Source organism: Mustela erminea, chromosome 18 (assembly GCF_009829155.1).
Source record: "Mustela erminea isolate mMusErm1 chromosome 18, mMusErm1.Pri, whole genome shotgun sequence".
In the NCBI taxonomy this organism is placed as follows: domain Eukaryota; kingdom Metazoa; phylum Chordata; class Mammalia; order Carnivora; family Mustelidae; genus Mustela; species Mustela erminea.
In genome coordinates, this window is record NC_045631.1 from 45808145 (window position 1) to 45828655 (window position 20511).

The window sequence follows — 20511 nt, forward strand, 5'->3', positions numbered from 1 at the left end:
CACAGTTTGGCAATTGTGGTCATTGCTGCTATTGACATTGAGGGTACTTATGGCCCTTCTTTTCATTACATCTGTATCTTTGGGGTAAATACCCAGTAGTGCAATTGCAGGGTCATAGGGTAGCTTTATTTTTATTTTCCTAAGGAATCTCCAAACTGTTTTTCAAAGTGACTGCACCAACTTGCATTCTCACCAACAGTGTAAGAGGGTTCCCCTTTCTCCACATCTTCTCCAACACTTGTTGTTTCTTGTATCTTGTTAATTTTGGCCATTCTAACTGGTGTAAGGTGGTATCTCAATGAGGTTTTGATGTGAATATCCCTGATGGCTAATGATGAAGAATATTTTTTCATGTGTCTGTTAGCCATTTGTATGTCTTCTTTGGAGAAGTGTTTGTTCATGACTTCTGCCCATTTTCTGACATGATTATGTTTTTTGAGTGTTGAATTTGAGGAGTTCTTTGTAGATCTTGGACATCAGCCCTTCATCTGTAGTGTCATTTGTGGATATCTTCTCCCATTCCACGGGCTGTCTCTTTGTTTTGTTGACTGTTTCCTTTACTATGCAGAAGCTTTTGATTTTGATGAAGTCCCACAAGCTCATTTTCACTTTTTTTTCCTTTGCCTTTGGAGACATATCTTGAAAGAAGTTGCTGTGGCTGATGTCAAAGAGGTTACTGCCTATGTTCTCCTCTAGGATTTTGATAGGTTCCTGCCTCACATTGTGGTCTTTTATCCATTTTGAGTTCGTCTTTGTGTATGGTGTAAGAGAATGATCGAGTTTCATTCTTCTACACATAACTGTCCAATTTTCCCAGCACCATTTATTGAAGAGACTTTTTTCCACTGTATATTTTTTTCCTGCTTTGTTGAAGATTATTTGACCATAGAGTTGAGGGTCTATATCTGGGCTCTCTGCTCTGCTCCACTGGTCTATGTGTCTGTTTTGGTGCCAGTACCATGCTCTGTCTTTGTAGTAAAGCCTGAAATCAGGCAACGTGATGCCCCCAGTTTTGTTTTTTCTTTTCAACGTTTCCTTAGCAATTCAGGATCTCTTCTGGTTCCATACAAATTTTAGGATTGTTTGTTCCAGCACTTTGAAAAATGCCAGTGGAATTTTGATCAGGATGCCATAGAAAGTATAGATGGCTCTTTGCAGCATAGACATTTTAACCATGTTTATTCTTCTGATCCATGAGCATGGAATACTCTTCCATCATTTTGTGTCTTCTTCAATTTCTTTCATGAGTGTTCTGTAGTTCCTCGAGTACAGATCCTTTACCTCTTTGGTTAGGTTTATTCCAAGTACCTATGGTTCTTGGTGCTATAGTAAGTGGAATCGATTCTCTAATTTCCCTTTCTATTTTTTCATTGCTAGTGTATGAGAAAGCAACTGATTTCTGTGCATTGATTTTGTATCCTGCCACATTACCGAATTGTTATATAAGTTCTAGTAGATTGGGGGTAGAGTATTTTGGGTTTTCCATATAAAGTATCATGTCATCTGTGAAGAGAGAGAATTTGACTTCTTTGCCATTTGAATGCCTTCTATTTCTTTTTGTTGTCTGATTGATGTTGCTAGGACTTCTAGTACTATGTTGAACAACAGTGGAGACAGTGGGCATCCTTGTCGTGTTCCTGATCTCAAAGGGAAGGCGTCAGCTTTTCCCATTGAGAATAATATTTGCTGTGGGTTTTTCATAGACAGATTTTATGAAGTTGAGAATGTTCCCTCTATCCCTATACTTTGAAGCATTTTAATCAGGAATGGATGCAGTATTTTGTCAAATGCTTTTTCTGCATCAATTGAGAGGACCATGTGGTTCATCTCTCTTATTGATTTGTTCTGTCACATTGATTGATTTGCAAATGTTGAACCATCTTTGCATCCCAGGGATAAATCCCACCTGGTCATAGTGGATAATCTTTTTAATGTACTGTTGGATCCTATTAGCTAGGATCTTGTTGAGAATCTTGGCATCCATATTATTCAGGGATTTTGGTCTGAAATTCTCCTTTTTGATGAGGTCTTTGCCTGGTTTGGGGATCAGGGTAATGCTGGCTTCATAGAAAGGTTCTGGAAGTTCCCCTTCTGTTTCTATTTTTTGAAACAGCTTTAGAAGAATAGGTATTATTTCTTCTTGGAATGTTTCATGGCATCATTTGTTTCCTTAATTCTGTTTTCATGGCTTCTAGGCTCTTTTTTCCAGGCCTCCTCCTGGTCCTTCTTTTCTATCAGTTTGTCTTCTATGTCACTAATTTGACCTTCTGCCTTGGTTACCCTAGCTGTTAGAGTATTTAGATTAGATTGGATCTCATTGATAGCATTTTTAACTTCTGCCAGATTGGCTCTCACTTTTCCCCTTGGAGATTCTATATTGCCACTAATGGTCTTCTCCAACCTAGCCATTGCCTGGATAATTGTTACCCTGAATTCCCTTTCTGACATACTGTTTATGTCCATATCCAATAGTTCTATGGCAGAGGGCACAGTCTCTGAATTTTTCCTCTGTTGGGTGTTCCTCCTCTTAGTCATTTTGGTGAGAGGTGGTTGAGGGAATGTATAGCTGAATATATCAACCACAATCCAGGCAATGTGTACCTGGGAGCTTAATATATTGTTTTCCTGATGTTGGGGTTTTACAGTTTTATGGGGATCTGTGGTGGTTGTCCTCTTGTTATTTTGGCTTGTCTTCTGGGGGAGGGGCCTGCTGCATTGTTTTCCAGTCAATCTTGCTTGGGTTGAGTCCCCTTCCCCCTATGAAGGGGCTGGGCTCTGTGGAAACAGGTTTTTTAGCCTTTTGTTCTTCGGGCTTTTCGTTCCTTGGCAGCTTTTTGTGGCTTTTCAGAGGGTCAGAGCAAAGAATCTGTCTGCACCCAGACAACTGCCTCAGAGAGGAGCCTCAGATATTCCCCTCTGGGTGGTCCAGAACACACAGACAGACCGCCCCCCCCCCAGCAAACTCTGCTGAACAGTGCAACCTCACACAGATGGTGTGCACCCCAGCCATCATCCCAGAGGTCACACAAAGCCCCCACTTGTCTCTGCACCCCTATGGCACTAAAACCATGAGCGATACTGGTCCAGAGAGTCTGCTTCTGGTGGCTGCCTTTGCTGGGACTGCTGTCTGGGGTCCAGACCCACACCAGGTATGCTCAGACCCCACAGCCATGCAGATCGTGGAGGTCTGCAGGCTGAGGGACCCTGACTGGAGATCACACTGGGTTCTCTCAGTTGGGGGCTGGGTGCACTTAGACCCTGCAGTCATACAGGTTGTGGAAGTCTGTGGGCCTAGGGATCCCAACTGGAGTTCACACTGGCCTGTCCTGTGTGGGGGCGGGAGTGCACCAAGACCAAGCAGTGGTGCAAGCAGCAGAATACCCCGTGCTCAGGGACCATGGGCTGAGGGCCCCATGAGACACTGTCTGTCATGGGTGGTTGCCAGTGGTGACCATCTTATAATGTGGGCTTAGACCCACAGATTCCACAGGTTGTCTGTTAAGATCTTTTGCTCTTTTTGGAGTGCTTTTAATCAGACTCCTAGTTAATACTGGTCCCCAATCACAGGACACTTTTGTATTGGGGTAATACTTTCCAATGGGTCACTCCTGGTGGCTCCCTCCCCCTTCTGTTTATTCTCCAATGTCAGTCTGAGCATTCCCACTCCACTTTACTGCTCCACTGATATCTTCTGCCCCCATAGAGATCCAGAAGTGTAAACTCTTGTCTCTCAGTCTGATTTCATGGATTTCAGAGGGTTCTAGTAGATATTTAGCTCACTTTAGGGGACAGTTAAAACAGGGTCTCCTACTTCTCTGCCATCTTGCCCCTCCTCCTTAACTAATTACTTTTAACACCCTCCTTTACTCTAAGTCCTTGTTTACATGATAAATGATATGCAATTTTAACTTTAGATTATTTACACTGTGTACTTCAGTGCAATGCCTTGATAGAAAATTCTTTATTCTCTGGGATTTATTCCAAACAATACTTCAATTATGAATATCTGAGTATCATGAAGAGATACTTGCTGCAATTATAGCCTCAAAGTATACTACCCAACAAGTTAACCTAGAGTTCACAGAACAGAAAGGCTCAAGAACCCAGTTAAAATGTTTGAATCACACAGTTTATTAAATCATTTAAAACACACAGCAAGTAGTGAAGGGGATTACAGAATAAGTTAACAAATTTAGGGTATGGTGAATGGAAAGACCATACTACCTGAATCTAAGATGCACAAGGTGCATAGTAAGTTTTGTGTCTCTCTCTGTTCAACAGCATTAGTTTTCTTTGCTGGTGATGTGGTGACGAGGACCAGGGTTGAGGTTTAAGCAGATGGGCCCACAGATGGAAAATGCTCTAGCCAATGATACAGACTTGCTCTTTCAGAAAGACACAGGGTCAAGTACCTCTAGATAATAGTTGTAGCTTGTCATTAAGGCCACTGAAGAGCCATAGGTTTTGTGTTCCTTGAGCAGAGGACACATAAGACCTAAATGGGTATCACCAATGAGTTGCCAAATTAAAGTCATTTGAATATTGAGTCTCATGAATATTTATCATATCTTGAGTATTTAGTGCTTCTTTTAGTGTCTCAAGCAATTTTAGAGTATCATAAATATTTAGAGCTTCTTATATATTTAGTCTGACAGATAAATTTAGTGAAGAGGTTCTTCATGTATATTTAATGCCCCATGAACATTAGATATTGTTCTGTCCTTCCATTCCTTTCTAACTTACATATCCTTTACTTAAATACTACTTATCCATACTGCAAACATCTTAAAAGATTTAGCCCATGTTTTATAAACTACAAACTTGAACTAATGTACTTACTTAACTTCTGTAATAGAATTAAATGTTCTCAAAAGCAAATGCATATTACACTGGATTAACATATTAAGTAGTTAAGTAAAATCAGATACATCACTCATAATTAAGGGAATAACAGAGACACTGAATTTTAAATAAATATCTGTGATATTTTAAATAACTTAGAATCCCCAAGCCACTTATATCTTGTTTAAATTACTTTACTCTGTAATTATAGATATTGAATTTTGGGGGGTTAAGGGAACAATTCTGTTTCCATGATAGCTGATGGCGCAAAGTCTCTTGCTACTTTGTTCACAGCTGTTGAATATCTACCAAATAAATAAATAGATTTTTTCATAATTTGGATATTCATATTTCATATTTAGGTCATATTGAACTTTTCATGTACTTTCATTTCTTTGAAGGAGGAGAAGTTAACGTCAGCGATATTGAAAGTATTCTGGAAAAAACTGGGATAGAGCTCACAGATAAGGAGTGCTTAGAACTAAAGAAGTATCTGCCAGTTGATGGTGAGCATTTAAAATCATGATGTAGACTTTAAGGAACTTAGATGTGTATTTCTTTTTTGCAAACTTCCAGAATTATCTCCATTTTATAAAAAAAAAAAAAAAAAGGAGGATTAGAAGGAATCATGCAGTTCTATCTTAAGAAGTAATCCCAGCTGTGTAACTTTATAGTATCTTTGGACCCTTCAGTCAGGAAAATTAACCTTGTATTAAGTCAAGGAAGTGCCTATTCTAACTTCTGATTCCAGTCAGAAGGCATTCTCAAGAATGAACAGGGAGGGACACCTGGGTGGCTCAGTGGGTTAAAGCCTCTGCCTTCCGCCCAGGTCATGATCCCAGAGTCCTAGGATCAAGCCCCACATCGGGCTCTCTGCTCAGCAGGGAGCCTGCTTCCTCGTCTCTCTCCGCCTGCCTCTCTGCCAACTTGTGCTCTCTGTCTGTCAAATAAATAAATAAAATCTTTAAAAAAAAATGAACAGGGACATATGGGAAAGTAAAAAGAATGAGAAAATACTAAGAGGAAAATGGAGACATGAAAGGAAGACATAGAGAATTAAGATGTGTTTGTTTCAGCATACTAGAGCTCCAGCAGTAACAATTAAGATGTGGGTGTTTCAGCATAGAAACTTTCTCCTCCAGCAGGAGACAGAATTTTCTCTACTTGTTACATTTTTTGGTTATTAAAATTAAATTAGGCCTTTTCTGGGGTAAATTATGATGTCTTCCAAAAATAAGGCTTTCGTAATCTCTCATTTAATCTCTCCTTGGTGTGGTCTGATTTGTGTCTATCTTACAGCTGTTGGAAAGGTGTACCAAAATAGGGTGATGGATGGTTTGAAAACTCTTAAAGGTAAGTAATAAGTATAATGAAAAAGAAGATGAATTTGAAGCTGAAAAGCAGATAAAAGAGACTTTTGCACACTTAATTTATATTCCTGCAACCATGCATGTGTGTGCAAAACCACAGTAATGTTTTTTCCAAAGATCTTTTCTGTATATATCTTACAAAATGGCCTCCTGTACCATTATTTAACCTTAAGATGGAAGTCTTAAAAGTAGGACTTTGAATAACTTTACCCCTAATGAAATGGAAAACTAGAAAACTATCTAATCAGCACAAGTAGATAAAAGGAAGTTTATCTGTATAGTCACAGACTCTAAGATCATGAAGAAATATCTTCTTTGAAAATTCATGACAGTGACCCTATGCTCACAATGGTTCCAGTTCATATTTTCATGACCCAGAAACTCACAAAAAAAATTAACGAAAAGCACCAGCATTGTAGTAACTCTAGAGTTTAAGAAATACACTCTTATATCATGGTCAGTAAGATTTTCCCTATAAAACCTTTCTTAAAATGATCTTGAAATAGAAAATTACAAAAGATACGAAAAAAAAACTATGATCAATTAATACCAATATATATAATAAAAAGACTGAACTCAAAAGATTTCCCATAATACAAATATTTTAGATAGACTATAAGTACACTTTAAATGATTAAATTCATAAAATAAAAATAAGAATAATTTTAAAAGAAATAGAAACTACCACAGGAAAAAGTAGATTTGAAAGGAGTCAAAATAAAATTTCAAGAAATGAAAAGCCTAGCCTGAAAAATTAAAAAACACAATGGTATCATTAACAGATTAGAGATAGCCAAAGAATTAATTAGATAACTGGAATAAAACTCTGAAAAAATTGCCAAGATTCCAGCATAGAGACACAAAGATTACAAATAGGAAGGAGGAGGAGACATGAGGGTCAAAGTGGGAAATCTGCCAGTTTATCCAATAGTAGTACAAAGAGCTAGCAGAGAGAAAGAAGGAAAATGCTAATTTGAAGACCTAATAGTTGGTAATTTTTTTGTGATTGTTGAAAGACAGGGATTCTAAAATACAGGGCACATAATGAATCCTAAATGGTAATTAAGAGGTCTTTGCTTAATCATATCATAAGGAATTCACAATTCCAAAACAAAACAAAAACCCCCCCAAGAATGCAACCAGGATGCATTCTGACTACCCACAAATGAGTAACAATTAGACTTGTATTGGACTACAATGAGATGTCACCTCAGACCCCATAAGATGTCTGCTTTCAAAAGAGGAACAGAATATAACAAGTGTTGGTGAGAATGTGGAGAAAATGGAAGCCTTGTACACTGGCAGTGAGCATGTGAATTGGTACAGCCACTATGAAAACAAATATGGGAGCTCCGCAAAAGCTTAAAAATTAAATTTCTATATGATTCAGCAATTTCACTTCTAGGTATATGTCTTAGTTCACTCAGGCTGCTTTAACAAACTGCCAGAGACTAGATGGCTTATAAACAACAGAAATTCATTTCTCACAGTTTTGGAGGCTGGAAGTCCAAGATCAAGGTGCCTGCATGGTCAGGTGAGGGCCCTCTTCCAGGTTGCCGACTTCTCATTGTATCCTCACAGGGTGCAAGGGGCAAGGATCTCTCTGGGGCACTTTTTATAAAGACTAATCTCTTTCAGAAGGGCTCTGCCCTCCTGACCTAAGCCCCTTCCAAAGGACCCACTTCTTCTTTTTTTTTTTTTTTTCTTTTCAGCATAACAGTATTCATTGTTTTTGCACCACATCCAGTGCTCCATGCAATACGTGCCCTCCATAATACCCACCACCTGGCTCCCCCAACCTCCCATCCCCCACCCCTTCAAAACCCTCTGGTTGTTTTTCAGAGTCCATAGCCTCTTATGGTTCACCTCCCCTTCCAATTTCCCTCAACTCCTTTTACTGTCATTTTGGGCATTTGGTTTTCAACATATGAATTTTGGAGGTACACACACATTTAGACTATTGTGTATATCCTAAAGCGTATATCCAGCACTATTGAAGAGCCAAGAGATGGAATCAATCTATGTGTTCATCACCCTTCAAAAGAAGGAGATTTTGGATGAGCCTCAAAGATATTTTGCTAAATGAGACAAGCCAATCACAAAAAGACAAATACTGTCTGATTCAATTTATGTATGATGCATAGAGTAGTTAAATCCACAGAGACAGAGGCTGGGTGTGGGGAGGAATGGGGAGTATTGTTTAATGAGTAGGGACTTTTGATTTGGGAAGAAATGGTTAAAATAGTAAAAAAAAAATTTTATATATATATATATATATATATATATATATATATATATATATATATATATATTTAAGTAGCGGGAAAAGATACCTGGCTTTAACAGGGTAATAAGGGATAATATGAATAAGCACATGTCAGTAAGTTTGTTAACTTAGATGAAATAGTAAGCCACTATGTCCTAACAGTAAGCAAAAGGCCAAACAAATTTAAAAATCAACTCTTCTTGGTTCCATATGAGAAATGAGATCACAGGGAAACTGTGTCACCCAAACAAGAGGGAAAGACATGCAAACCACAACTTACTGAGCAGAAGCCTCTCTGAGAACCAGTGGCAGGACAGGAAAACCTAAACTATAATTGATGAATTGCTAGAGGATCAGTGAGGACAAGTCTAAGAGTCAAAAATTTGTAGGGTACTGGGTCATAGAGGAAGTGCCCATGCTTTTGTGGGTTTTACTGCTAGGATCTCAACCAGGTTCTCACAGTGAATATTGAAGAAGAATCTCAAGAAGCTTCTGGCATGTGGGCGGGATGGGGGGGAGGAGAAACAGTTTTGAAATGCACCAGAGTGTTCTGTTCTTCATAAAAAGGAGAAACTATTTAATCATAGCCTAAACTGCTGAAGTTTTATCAGACCCTAACTGACCTGGGGGAGGGGAAATACCCAACTTAAGCACATTTTGGCATAGCACATGTGATGTTCACAGTCCAGAGGCAAAGGCTTGTGAAAAGATTGAGACTTAATCATAGGATTATAGTATGTTTCCCTTCTCCATACATCTTACCATCAGATCACCTGTTCATAGCAGTTATTTTTACCCAGTACATTATGCGAAGCTATCAAGAAAAAAAAATCACAAAAATGGGAAAAAAATCACAAGAATTGTAAAAGGTAAAAAACGCAAATGGAAGAGACAGCATGCATTAGAAACAGATTCAAATTTGGCAGGGATGTTGGAATTCAAAAATTATAATTAATATGCTAATGGATAAAGTAGATAGCAGGCAAGAACAGATGTACAGTGTAAGTAGAGAGGTGGAAATCCTAAGAAAGAAGTAAAAGAAAGGTTAGTGATCAAAACCACTATGGCAGAAATGAAGAATGCCTTCGATGGGCTTATTAGTAGACTAGACTGACTGAATACCCTCAACTTAAGAAAAGGCCAAAGATTTTCTCTGACAGATTTTACTTATCATTATATTCTGTAGCTCCAGCAATGTCAATGCAAATGGCAAGATCACATTCTTTTTCGTGGCTGAATAACAACATCACCAAAGAAGATACACAGATGGCAATTAAACATAGGAAAAGATGTCTACACCTTATATCATTAGAGAAGTACAATTTAAGCCATAATGAGATACCACTACACACTCATTAGAAAGGCCAGAATCCCTAAGAACAAGCCAAACAACTAGTATTGAAGTGGACAAATATGAGATCAGACATTGGGCAAAGAGGATATCTCTGCGGGGCCAAGCACTTATAGAAAGTATTTCATTTCACACATAATCGTGGAAGTCTAAGTTAAAACAACAGTAAAATACTAGTTCACGGACCTCAAGTGTACCATAATTGTAACAGTCAAGCCACCCTAAGCTATGGAAATAGTATGGAGCAATGGAAATTCTTGTACACTGCTAATATTAATAGTAGCACTTTCAAAAGCAATTCGATAAAATCTCAATAAATTCAAAATATATGTATTCCACTCCAACTAATCCACTCCTAAATATATTGCTCAGATTCTTACCCTCGTCAACAGAGACATTCACAAGAATGTATGTTGCAATGTTTTCTTGTAATGACAAAAATTTGGGTACAACCTAAATGTTATCTATTGGAGAATGGGTAAGTATATGATGGCATAATATTATAGTAGAATAATAGTATTTAAAATGAATGAAGGGAGCCTGGTTGGCTCAGTTGGTTAAGCATCCAACTCTTGGTTTTACTCAGATCATGATCTCAGGGTCATGAGATCAAGCTCCACATCTGGCTCCATGCTGAGCATGGAGTCTTCTAGAGAGTCTCTCTCTCTCCCTCTCCTTCTGTACGCCCCCCACCCACTGCTCTTGCTCTCATGCTCTCTTTAAAAATATATATGAATAAATAAAATAAATGAAAATGTCCCGTGTCTCAACATGGACAAATATAAAAAACAAGAATTCAATGAAATTGCATGTGGCAAAAGGAAACTCACAATGTGATATGATTTATATAAACTTTAAAAGTTCTGCAAAACCGGGGCACCTGGATGGCTCAGTTGGTTAAGCAACTGCCTTCAGCTCAGGTCATGGTCCTGGAGTCCCGGGATTAAGTCCCGCATCAGGCTCCCAGCTCCACAGGGAGTCTCCTTATCCCTCTGACCTTCTCCCCTTTCATGCTCTTTCTCTCTCTCTCTCAAATAAATAAATAAAATCTTTTGAAAAAGTTCTACAAAACTGTTTAACATATGCCAGTAAAACATGCATGGGCATTATAAACACATAAGTCAGGAAGTCACCCTGGGAAAGGTGGGGAAAGATGGGGAATGAGGAGGAACATGGAAGATATTTTTATTGTATCTGTTCTGTTTATTAACAAAGCTGGGTGAGATACACAGGTGTCAGTGATGTCATCATAAAAATCTGTATCCCTATAATTCATAAACTAACAAAAATGAGCGGAATTATTAGACATTTTTTTGGAAAATGTATTCAGAAGAAAGAACCATGTGAACTTTAAAAAAAAGATTTTATTTATTTATTCATGTGAGATGGAGAGAAAATGGCAGAGGCAGAGGGAGAAGCAGTCCTAATGTAGGACTTGATCCCATAACCTGAGCCAAAGGCAGACGTTTAACTGACTGAGCAACCCAAGCTTCCCCCATGTGAATTTCCATTAAAGAAACAAATATAATACTTTTCCTACAGCAGCATATGAATTTTTTCCCTCTATTTCTGTAAATAGTCTTGAAGTTGTGCCACAACCCTTAATAGCTAATTATAGAAATTGATTCCTCCCCCCCCCAAAAAAAACTCAGTGGAGGAAATGCCAGTTTCACCGTTATTACTGACAGTTTTTATACAACTGGATAGACAGTCAACCTTATTCTTTAAGGTGTAGCCACTATTTATAACACACAGTAATTTATACCTTTCATCACATTCTAATATTCAATTTTGCTTTTATTTTTCTCTTTCTCCCCAGGAGGGATTGTTGATGTCGCCAAATTAGACACTGCTTTGCAAAGCATGGGAATGAAACTCACAGGAATGGAAAGTAATGATTTGATAAAGAACCTACCTGTTGATGGTGAGTAAGCATATAAATTTTTGCACTGCTAATTACAACTTGAGGTGTGAGCTCCTATAAAATCACCTCTGAAAAAAATTTATTTGCCAGTAAGAAGATAATTTATTAGAAACTTAAGAATGAGCTCAGAAAAAAATAAAGTAATATTCTTTCTTGTCATTTTATTAACATGTAGTATCAACCTCTTAAATTTTGAATCCAAAGAAACACTGAAAACACAGATAAATCCTATAATTGCGACTCATAAAAAGTGATGGAAAAACAAGTAATTATGGACAAAATAACATGAAAAACAGTCTGGAAGGAGATTAATGCAAAAGCAATAGGAAAATAAAAGAGAAAATGTGGGAGATTATTAACTTGAGAGACACATTTCATAGCCATATGATAGTACTCTTCACTTTCTCAGAGTCAGGGGTCTTCAAACATGCAGGCTCTAATAGAGAGAATTTTGCCTTTTTATGAAGCTGTCTCATATTCTACTCCCTATTTCAGAGTCCATGATCTAAAGGCCATCTGTTCTTGGCCATCTCCCTTGATGAATTAGAAACAAACTCTGAGATACAATTAAAGCTGAATTAGAGCTGAAATGCAGTGGACTAATGAAAATATGATGCTAAGTAAAACAAGTCAATCACAAAAGATGATATGTTATATGATTCCATTTATATGAAATGTCCAGAATAGATGTAAATCTACATTTAAATCTATATTGCTACTATTAGTGTTTCTGTTCGGATTTCAGAAATTATCTCTTCATATAATATATTGACACTTAGTAGTTGTTCCTGACATTTTCCCTGACACAGATTAGTGTTTGCCTATTATTGAGGCTGGGGCAGTAGGTAGGAACTGCAAACTAATGGTATGGTTTTAGTTTTCTTTTATTTGTTTTCTAATGAAGTTTCTCTTTGTGATGATGAAAATGTTCTGAAATTAGGTTGTGGTGATAGTTGCAGAATTCTGTGCATATCCTGAAAACGTTCCATTTACTTTAAATGATTTGATTGTTTGCTATGTAAATTATATCTGAACAAATTTTTAAAAAATGAATAATAGCCTGCTCTATATTTTTAGAGCCAGAAGAAAATAAAGAACAAAAATAACATGAAGCTTCTATTTAAATATTTGTCATCTACAATTAGACAAAAAATATTTTATGCAAATGCAATATCTTAGTTGTTTTTTGTCCAATAAAGAAAAGTAAATCTGAGATTCTATAGTATCCTAAATTTCTGAGTTAATTCTGTCTTTGTAATATGCTTTCATGTTAATGTTTTTAATGTTAATAGTATACATTTAAAAATATACAGAATCTCTACATTTAAAATTACCTCAAGCTAATCACTGAGGTGTTTTCCTGTTTTGTTTTTTTTTTTACTTACATAGAATAAAGGAGTAAGAAACTCTGTCAAAGAAAAGTCAAGAACTTCTAAGTATCAGCTTATTACATACAGAGATCATTAGAACAGCCAAATACCAACATTAATATATAGCAGACACAAATCGTAAATCCTATTCTTTGTGCTTGAAGTAAACAGTAGAGAGTTCTCAAATGCACAGGAGTCATGAAGCAGACTCTACAGAAAATGTAATTTAATTTTATATCTCATCCTTAACAGTCAGACATTTAATTTCCTACAACCCAATGAATTAAAGCTCTAGTAATATTTTAGAACTTCTGGCTCATGGTAGAGATGAATATATGATAAAATATTAGAATGTAATTATATTGTCTTTTTAAAAAATATTTTATTTATTTATTTATTTATTTATTTATTTATTTGACAGAGAGAGAGAGAGAGAAATCACAAGTAGGCAGAGAGGCAGGCTCCCTGCTGAGCAGAGAGCCCAATGCGGGGCTCGATCCCAGGACCCTGAGATCATGACCTGAGCCAAAGGCAGAGCCTTAACCCACTGAGCCACCTAGACACCCCAATATACTGTCTTATTCTTAAGATTTCATAGCACTAATGAGTGTCAGTGTTATATCTGTGTTTGATTTACATGTGTTTCTTAACAGATAATGGGAAGATTAAAATGAAAAAATTAATGGATGCATTGAATGCTTTTTCTGGTGAGTGGCAAGTTACTATAAAATTGTACTATTTTATTAAAAAAATGTGAAAAAAAAACAGAGAGGCAAACCAAGAAACAGACTCTACACTATAGAGAACATACTGATGGTTACCAGAAGGGAAGAAGGCAGAAGGATGGATGAAATAGGTGATGAGGACTAAGGAATGCACTTGTTGTGATAAGCCCAGGGAGTTGCTTGGAAGTGACAAATCACTATATTGTATACCAGAGTCTAATATTACAATATATGCTAACTAATGGGAACTAAAAACCAAAAAAATTATATCATCTTAAAAATGCCATTTCAACTTGCCCAAACTGTAATATTTTATCTTTATATTATATTTCATCATATACTTATTTTGAGGATCCTATACTGTACTTATCTGCACAACTTAAAATTTTAAAATACAATTAAAATTCTCTATTTTGATAAGAAATTTGGCAGATACTTGTAATCTCTGTCAAATACATACATAAATCTTTAAAAAAAAGAAATTTGGCAGAAATATTTTTAGTAAGGCAGTAATATAATTTACCTCAACAATGTTCAAAAAACCTCATACCTAGACAGATATATAAAGAGAAAAATCATATAATTTAGACTCTCCCCATAATCCTAAGTTCCCCTGCCAAAAATATAAATTTACATTATTTCCATTATTCTAATTTGCAGGCCAAGTAAAGCAAACTTACCTTCTGCTGCATTAGATGGACACAAATCCATTGCTGAGATATTCCTCTTTTTTTTTTGAGATTTTATTTATTTGTTTGAAAAAGAGAAAAGGCAAAGCATGAGGAGGTTGGAGGGGGCAGTGGGAGAAGAAGCAGATTCACCACTGAGTGGAGAGTTCAGATGCAGGGCTTGATTCCAGAACCCTGACATCATGACCTGAGCTAAAGGCAGATGCTTAACCTGCTGAGCCACCCAGGTGCCCCTGGAGTATTCCTTTTATGACATTAAGGACCTGTATTCTGTTTGTGGTTTCTCTGTAATTCTATGTAGTTGTATGTGTCTCATTTTACCCATTTACTACTTCCAAGTTGAAAGTGATCATTTTGTCATTATTTGGAATCGTTAGATCCAAATTGTCAAGCACTAATGTTCCTGTCTTTTGAAAGGAAAAAAGATTGATGCCAATGACCTACTAGAAGTTCTGGGAAACATGGGGATCGAGCTCACCGAGGAGGAATTTTTGAAGCTGAAACAAATTGTGCCAATTGACGGTGAGCCATATGAGTGCCAGGGTAGCCTTTCTGGGGAGCTGGATTCTGGGGTCATTGTAGGCAGTTCTACAGTGTTGTCTCTTTATTTCTTCCATAAAATACTGAAAATGATTTTTTAAAAAGGTAAGCGCACTGACATACAGATTAAATCTAGGGGTCACCAATTTCTTCCACTGAGATATTGACATCAGAGCTGATGAAGACTATAATGAGGCTACCATTTCCCTCTCATGAGAGGGCCAAAGGATAGGAAGGGAAAGGAAGGAAATTGAGGGGAGTGAGAGAATAGGAGGAAAAAAAAAAAAACAGGAAAAGGACCCAGAGAACTAGTGATTTTTTTTTCCTGCACAGTATTCTTTCCATCAGTCTTCTTGATTGCTCAACACTGTATACATTTTTGTCAGCAGACTGTACTCTTGTTCCCAAAATAATTTTTATTTGATGCAAAGATGGAACAACTTCCCAGGCAGAGTAAAAAGCTTTCTGACTGGAATTGCCCAATTGCCCAATAACCCTGTGACTGTCCATGTTCTTTTGCTTTGTATATAAACTGTGCTTTTGCTGTTTTCTTATAGCTGCTGGAAAGGTGTATCAGAAAAGATTGTTGGAGGGGGTGAAGTCATTAAAAGGTACTTAAGAACCATGGTTAGCAGGAGAATCTGCTATCTGTCAACACAAATACAAACACAGACATATTTACTAGCAGGTTTTGAATCCTGTCTGCATTCCTATGTTTAGATCTTTTATTTCCTTACATTCACCACACAGAACTTTTACCTAATCAGCCACGCTATAGCATTGCAAGGAATCCATTCTCTCTTGAATGGATCTGAAATCTACTTTATACAACAAATAATGTAGAGAATATCATAGGCAGTCTTTCAGGGGATTGGCCCAACAACAACACCACAAAGGAATTTGGAGTGATCTTTAATATCATTTATTGCATGAATCAAGTCATTTTCTATAAAATGTTCTTACTCAAAGCCCAGTTAGCAAGAACAGCAGCAACAACAAATGTAGAAAAGAAGCATGGCATTGTGGCCAAGATACGTTTTTACTTCCTCTTCCTATCAGTCCTTGGAAAAAAGAGATAAGAAGGGCAAGTAGGGGAAAAAAAAAAAAAAAAAAAAGGGAAGTAGGAAGGCAGAGAGGAAAGGTTGCAGGTTTTGCTGCTCATTATTTGATGAGAACGTCTCCTGCAGGTGACTGGTCTGCTGTCCCAGACCCTTGGAATAATGGCAGTCAGCAGCATTCCTTGCAGAATTTTGTGGTGAATGTGTTGTGCATGACATACTCTTCCCTATGAGAGATGAATCCACGTTTGTAATCTTTTAATCTTCAATACTTTTTTGTGTATTGCAAAAGCAGAACATTGATGATCTGAAACTTGAACTATCCCTCTCAGCGGATGCCTTGACTTTGTTTTCGGGACAGACATGCACAGTATTCTCTCTGTATTCCCCATGGGGACAGTCCTACCATTGGTATTCTTTTGGGCTCTCTTTGAATAGATGAGTATTAATTGATAGTACAACTGAAACCTTTAAACACATAATCACAGCCCACCACCCAGTAATGCTTCAACCTGAAAATATTTTTTGTGGGGTGCCTGGGTGGCTCAGTGGGTTAGGCCGCTGCCTTCGGCTCAGGTCATGATCTCAGGGTCCTGGGATCGAGCCCTGCATCGGGCTCTCTGCTCAGCGGGGAGCCTGGTTCCTCCTCTCTCTCTGCTTGCCTCTCTGCCTGCTTGTGATCTCCGTCTGTCAAATAAATAAATAAATAAAATCTTAAAAAAATATATTTTTTTGTGTAATCTCAGTGTCCAAGGTGGGGCTTGAACTCATGACTTCAAGATCAAGAGTACGTAGTCTACTGACTGAGCCAGCCACGCCCCCCAACCCGAGAATATTTTTATCTAAGTTGTTCTTGATCTCATTTTAGGAGATTTGCTGAGCTAACCTTTTACACCAGTTCACTAATATAAATAAGTTATACGTTTCTCTTTACTTTTTATCAAATTAAATGCATGTGAAATAAAATATTTACATATATACTAATCTTGTGAAATCATGTAGTATTTTTTCTTCATGATTCTTTCCTGTTTGTTTCTTAAGAAGGAATGGTTAAAGCCAATAACCTAGACAATGTTCTGGAAAACCTGGGAATTGAACTCACAGAAATGGAACATGAAGATCTGACAGAATATTTGCCACCTGACGGTGAGGACTGTAGGTGGTAATGAACCTTGGAGAGGAGTTTACATTTAGGGGCTGGTGTCAGATAATGCACAATAATTAGTGATATTGGGTATACCAAAAGAAAATAGAAGCATTTTGTAATGATAGTGATAAACCAGTTCTAATTAAGGACAGAGAATGTATTATTTAGGGAAAACTGAGTTTGAATTTAAAAACAAACATGAAAATGTGTCATGGTTAAACACAATAGAAGTTTCATTCTCTTCTCCATGAAAGTCCACGGTAAGAGTATTCTTGGTTGACAGGCAATGGCTCTTTTCCATTCAATGAACAGGGATCCAGGTTCTTGCCTCTTGGATTCCTTCTTAGGGCCTTTTCATTGTTTATAAATAATTAATGGAAAGGAAAAGAGCACACAAAGGAGGGAGATGTGGCACACATCATTTCCATAACCATTCTTTTGTTGTAACTAGTTACATTACTATATCGAAATGCAAGGAGGGATGGGGTGGGTGATGGTAGGAACATAGTATCTGGTTGGGCATCCACTTCCCTCTGTAATTCTATACTATGAGAGGAAATAAGAGGTTTGGTAGATAGCTGGGTTTTTGTTTTGTTTTGTTTTCATTAACAATGGCCTAAATATATATGTACACCCTATGCTTTGAGGCCAAGTCGCACTTTCCTAAAAAGCCTCATGTGGCTACAACTCAGAAAGAGAAAAATCAAACAAAATCACTTGAAAATAAATCAATAAAGGAGGACCATTTCCCAGTCATCGAATTTAGTAAGAACACATATTTCCAGGTAACACCCCAAATCCACATTTCAGCACAACGTTTTTCTTTGTCCCCACCTGAGAATTTTCATTCTTAAAGGAGCCTGGCACCAGCCACAATTTAGACAAGCCTTAATTTCCACAATGGGGAAACTGGCTCATATCCAGATTCTTCTGCTGTCATTTTAGCCTCTTTCCTCCACTTGCACATGCTCAATTCTCTTGTCACCTCCCCATTCCAGCCTCATGCTTTTGCATTCCTAATTATATTTATTCTATTGTGATTCATTATATTTAAAAACGTCTTTCAGAAACTTTGTGAAGACCTAAGGAACAGGGGTTATGGATTATGCAGTTAGGTCTCCTCTTGAGACTTTTGATTCATAAATTTTGGCACTCTTGCTTTAGTTAATGACAGAGTATAACTGGTGCAGTTAGCAAGACAGATCCCTGATCTCAAAAGAATGCTATGCATGGGGTGTAATGCTCTACTTTGGCTATCATGAAGATTCTTCATAATTTTATCTTTGAATTTGTGATTTTTAATTGATATCCGATAGGAAACTAAAGCATTGCTGAGGCCTGGCACCCCAGCTCAGGCATCTATTTCTTCATTTAGCTCCTTTATCTTCTTATAATTTTACCACATCCTAATTATGATATTTCTTACAGCAAATGGGAAGATTGGTCTCAAAAATGTGATAGAAGCAGTAGAAGCTGTTACAGGTTAGTTAGAGGTTTCTATATTCTAATTTTTTTCCTTTTATATTTTTTTTTATTTTTATTTATTTGAGAGAGAGAGATCACAAGTAGGCAGAGAGACAGGCAGAGAGAGGGGGGGAAGCAGGCTCCCCGCTGAGCAGAGAGCCCGATGCAGGACTTGATCCCAGGACCCTGAGATCATGACCTGAGCCGAAGGCAGACACTTAACCCACTGAGCCACCCAGGTGCCCCTATTTTATAATTTTTAAATTAACATATAAGGTATAATATGTTTCAGAGGCACAGGTCTGTGATTCATCATTCTCACACAATTCACAGCACTCACCATAGCACATACCATTCCCAATGTCAATCGCCCAGGACCACATCCTTTTACCCCACTCCCCCCCAGCAACCCTCAGTTTGTTTCCTGAGATCAAGAATCTTTTATGGTATGTCTCTCTTCCTGGTTTCATTTTATCTCATTTTTCCCTCCCTTCCCCTATGATCCCCTGCCTTGTTTCTCAAATTCCTCATATCAGCGAGATCATATGATGATTGTCTTCCTCTTATTGACTTATTTTGCATAGCATAATACCCTGTAGGTCCATCCATATCATTACAAAATGGCAAGAATTCATTTTTTTAAAAGATTTTATTTCTTTATCAACAGAAAGAGAGAGATCATAAGTAGGCAGAGAGGAAGGCAGTGGGGGAGGGGAAGCAGGCTCCATGCTGTGCAGAAAGCCTGATGCAGGGCTCAATCCCAGGACCCTGACATCATGACCTGAGCTGAAGGCAGAGGCTTAACCCACTGAGCCACCCAGGCACCTCAAGAATTCATTTTTGATGGCTCTATAATATTCCCTTTATCCATTTGTCTGTGGGGGACATCTAAGCTCTTTCCATAGTTTGGCTATTGTGGACATTGCTGCTATAAACATTCAAGTTCATGTGCCCCTTTGGATCACTATCCTTGCATCTTTAAGGTCAATACCTAGTAGTGCAATTGCTGGGCTGTAGGGTGGCTCTATGTTCCACTTTTTAAGGAACCTCCATACTGTTTTCCAGAGTAGATGAACCAGCTTCCATTCCCACCAACAGTGTAGGACGATTCCCCTTTCTCCACATCCTCACCAACATCTGTCATTTCCTGATGTGTTAATTTTAGCCATTCTGACTGGTGTGAGGTGGTATCTCATTCTGGTTTTGATTTGTATTTCCCTGATGCCAAGTGATGCTGAGCAGTTTTCCATGTGTCTATTGGCCATATGGATGTATTCCTTGCAGAAATGTCTGTTCATTCTGCCTATTTCTTGATTGGATTGTTGTTCTTTGGGTGTTGAGTTTGATAAGTTCTATATAGATTTTGGATACTAGCTCTTTATTTTATATTTTATTTGCAAATACCTTCTCTGATTCTGTCAGTTGTCTTTTGGTTTTATTAACTGTTTCCTTTGCTGTGCAAAAGCTTTTTATCAGGATGAAGTCCTAATAGTTCATTTTTACCCTTGCTTCCCTTGCCTTTGGTGATGTTTCTAGGAAGAAGTTGCTGTGTCTGAGGTCAAAGAGGTTTCTGCCTGTGTTCTCCTCCAGGATTTTGATGGATTCCTGTCTCACATTGAGGTCTTTGATCCATTTTGAGTCTGTTTTTGTGTGGTGTAAGGAAATGGCCCAGTTTCTTTCTTCTGCATGTGGCTATTGAATTTTCCCAACACCATTTGTTGAAGAGACTGTCTTTTTTCCATTGGACAGTCTTTCCTGCTTTGTT

The 20511-nt window shown here is 37.6% G+C and overlaps 1 protein-coding gene across 2 annotated transcripts in view; it reads left to right on the forward strand.

Moving 5' to 3' along the window:
• The window catches only part of EFCAB13 (EF-hand calcium binding domain 13), a 242789-nt gene that overhangs the window by 195043 nt on the left and 27235 nt on the right, over nt 1-20511 (forward strand). For both annotated transcript variants that reach the window (XM_032320157.1, XM_032320158.1), the window contains exons 48-55: nt 5244-5348; nt 6142-6195; nt 11649-11753; nt 13777-13830; nt 14955-15059; nt 15635-15688; nt 17177-17281; nt 18711-18764. In XM_032320157.1, coding sequence (XP_032176048.1) covers nt 5244-5348; nt 6142-6195; nt 11649-11753; nt 13777-13830; nt 14955-15059; nt 15635-15688; nt 17177-17281; nt 18711-18764 — 636 coding nt within the window. The remainder of the gene's footprint in view (nt 1-5243; nt 5349-6141; nt 6196-11648; nt 11754-13776; nt 13831-14954; nt 15060-15634; nt 15689-17176; nt 17282-18710; nt 18765-20511) is intronic.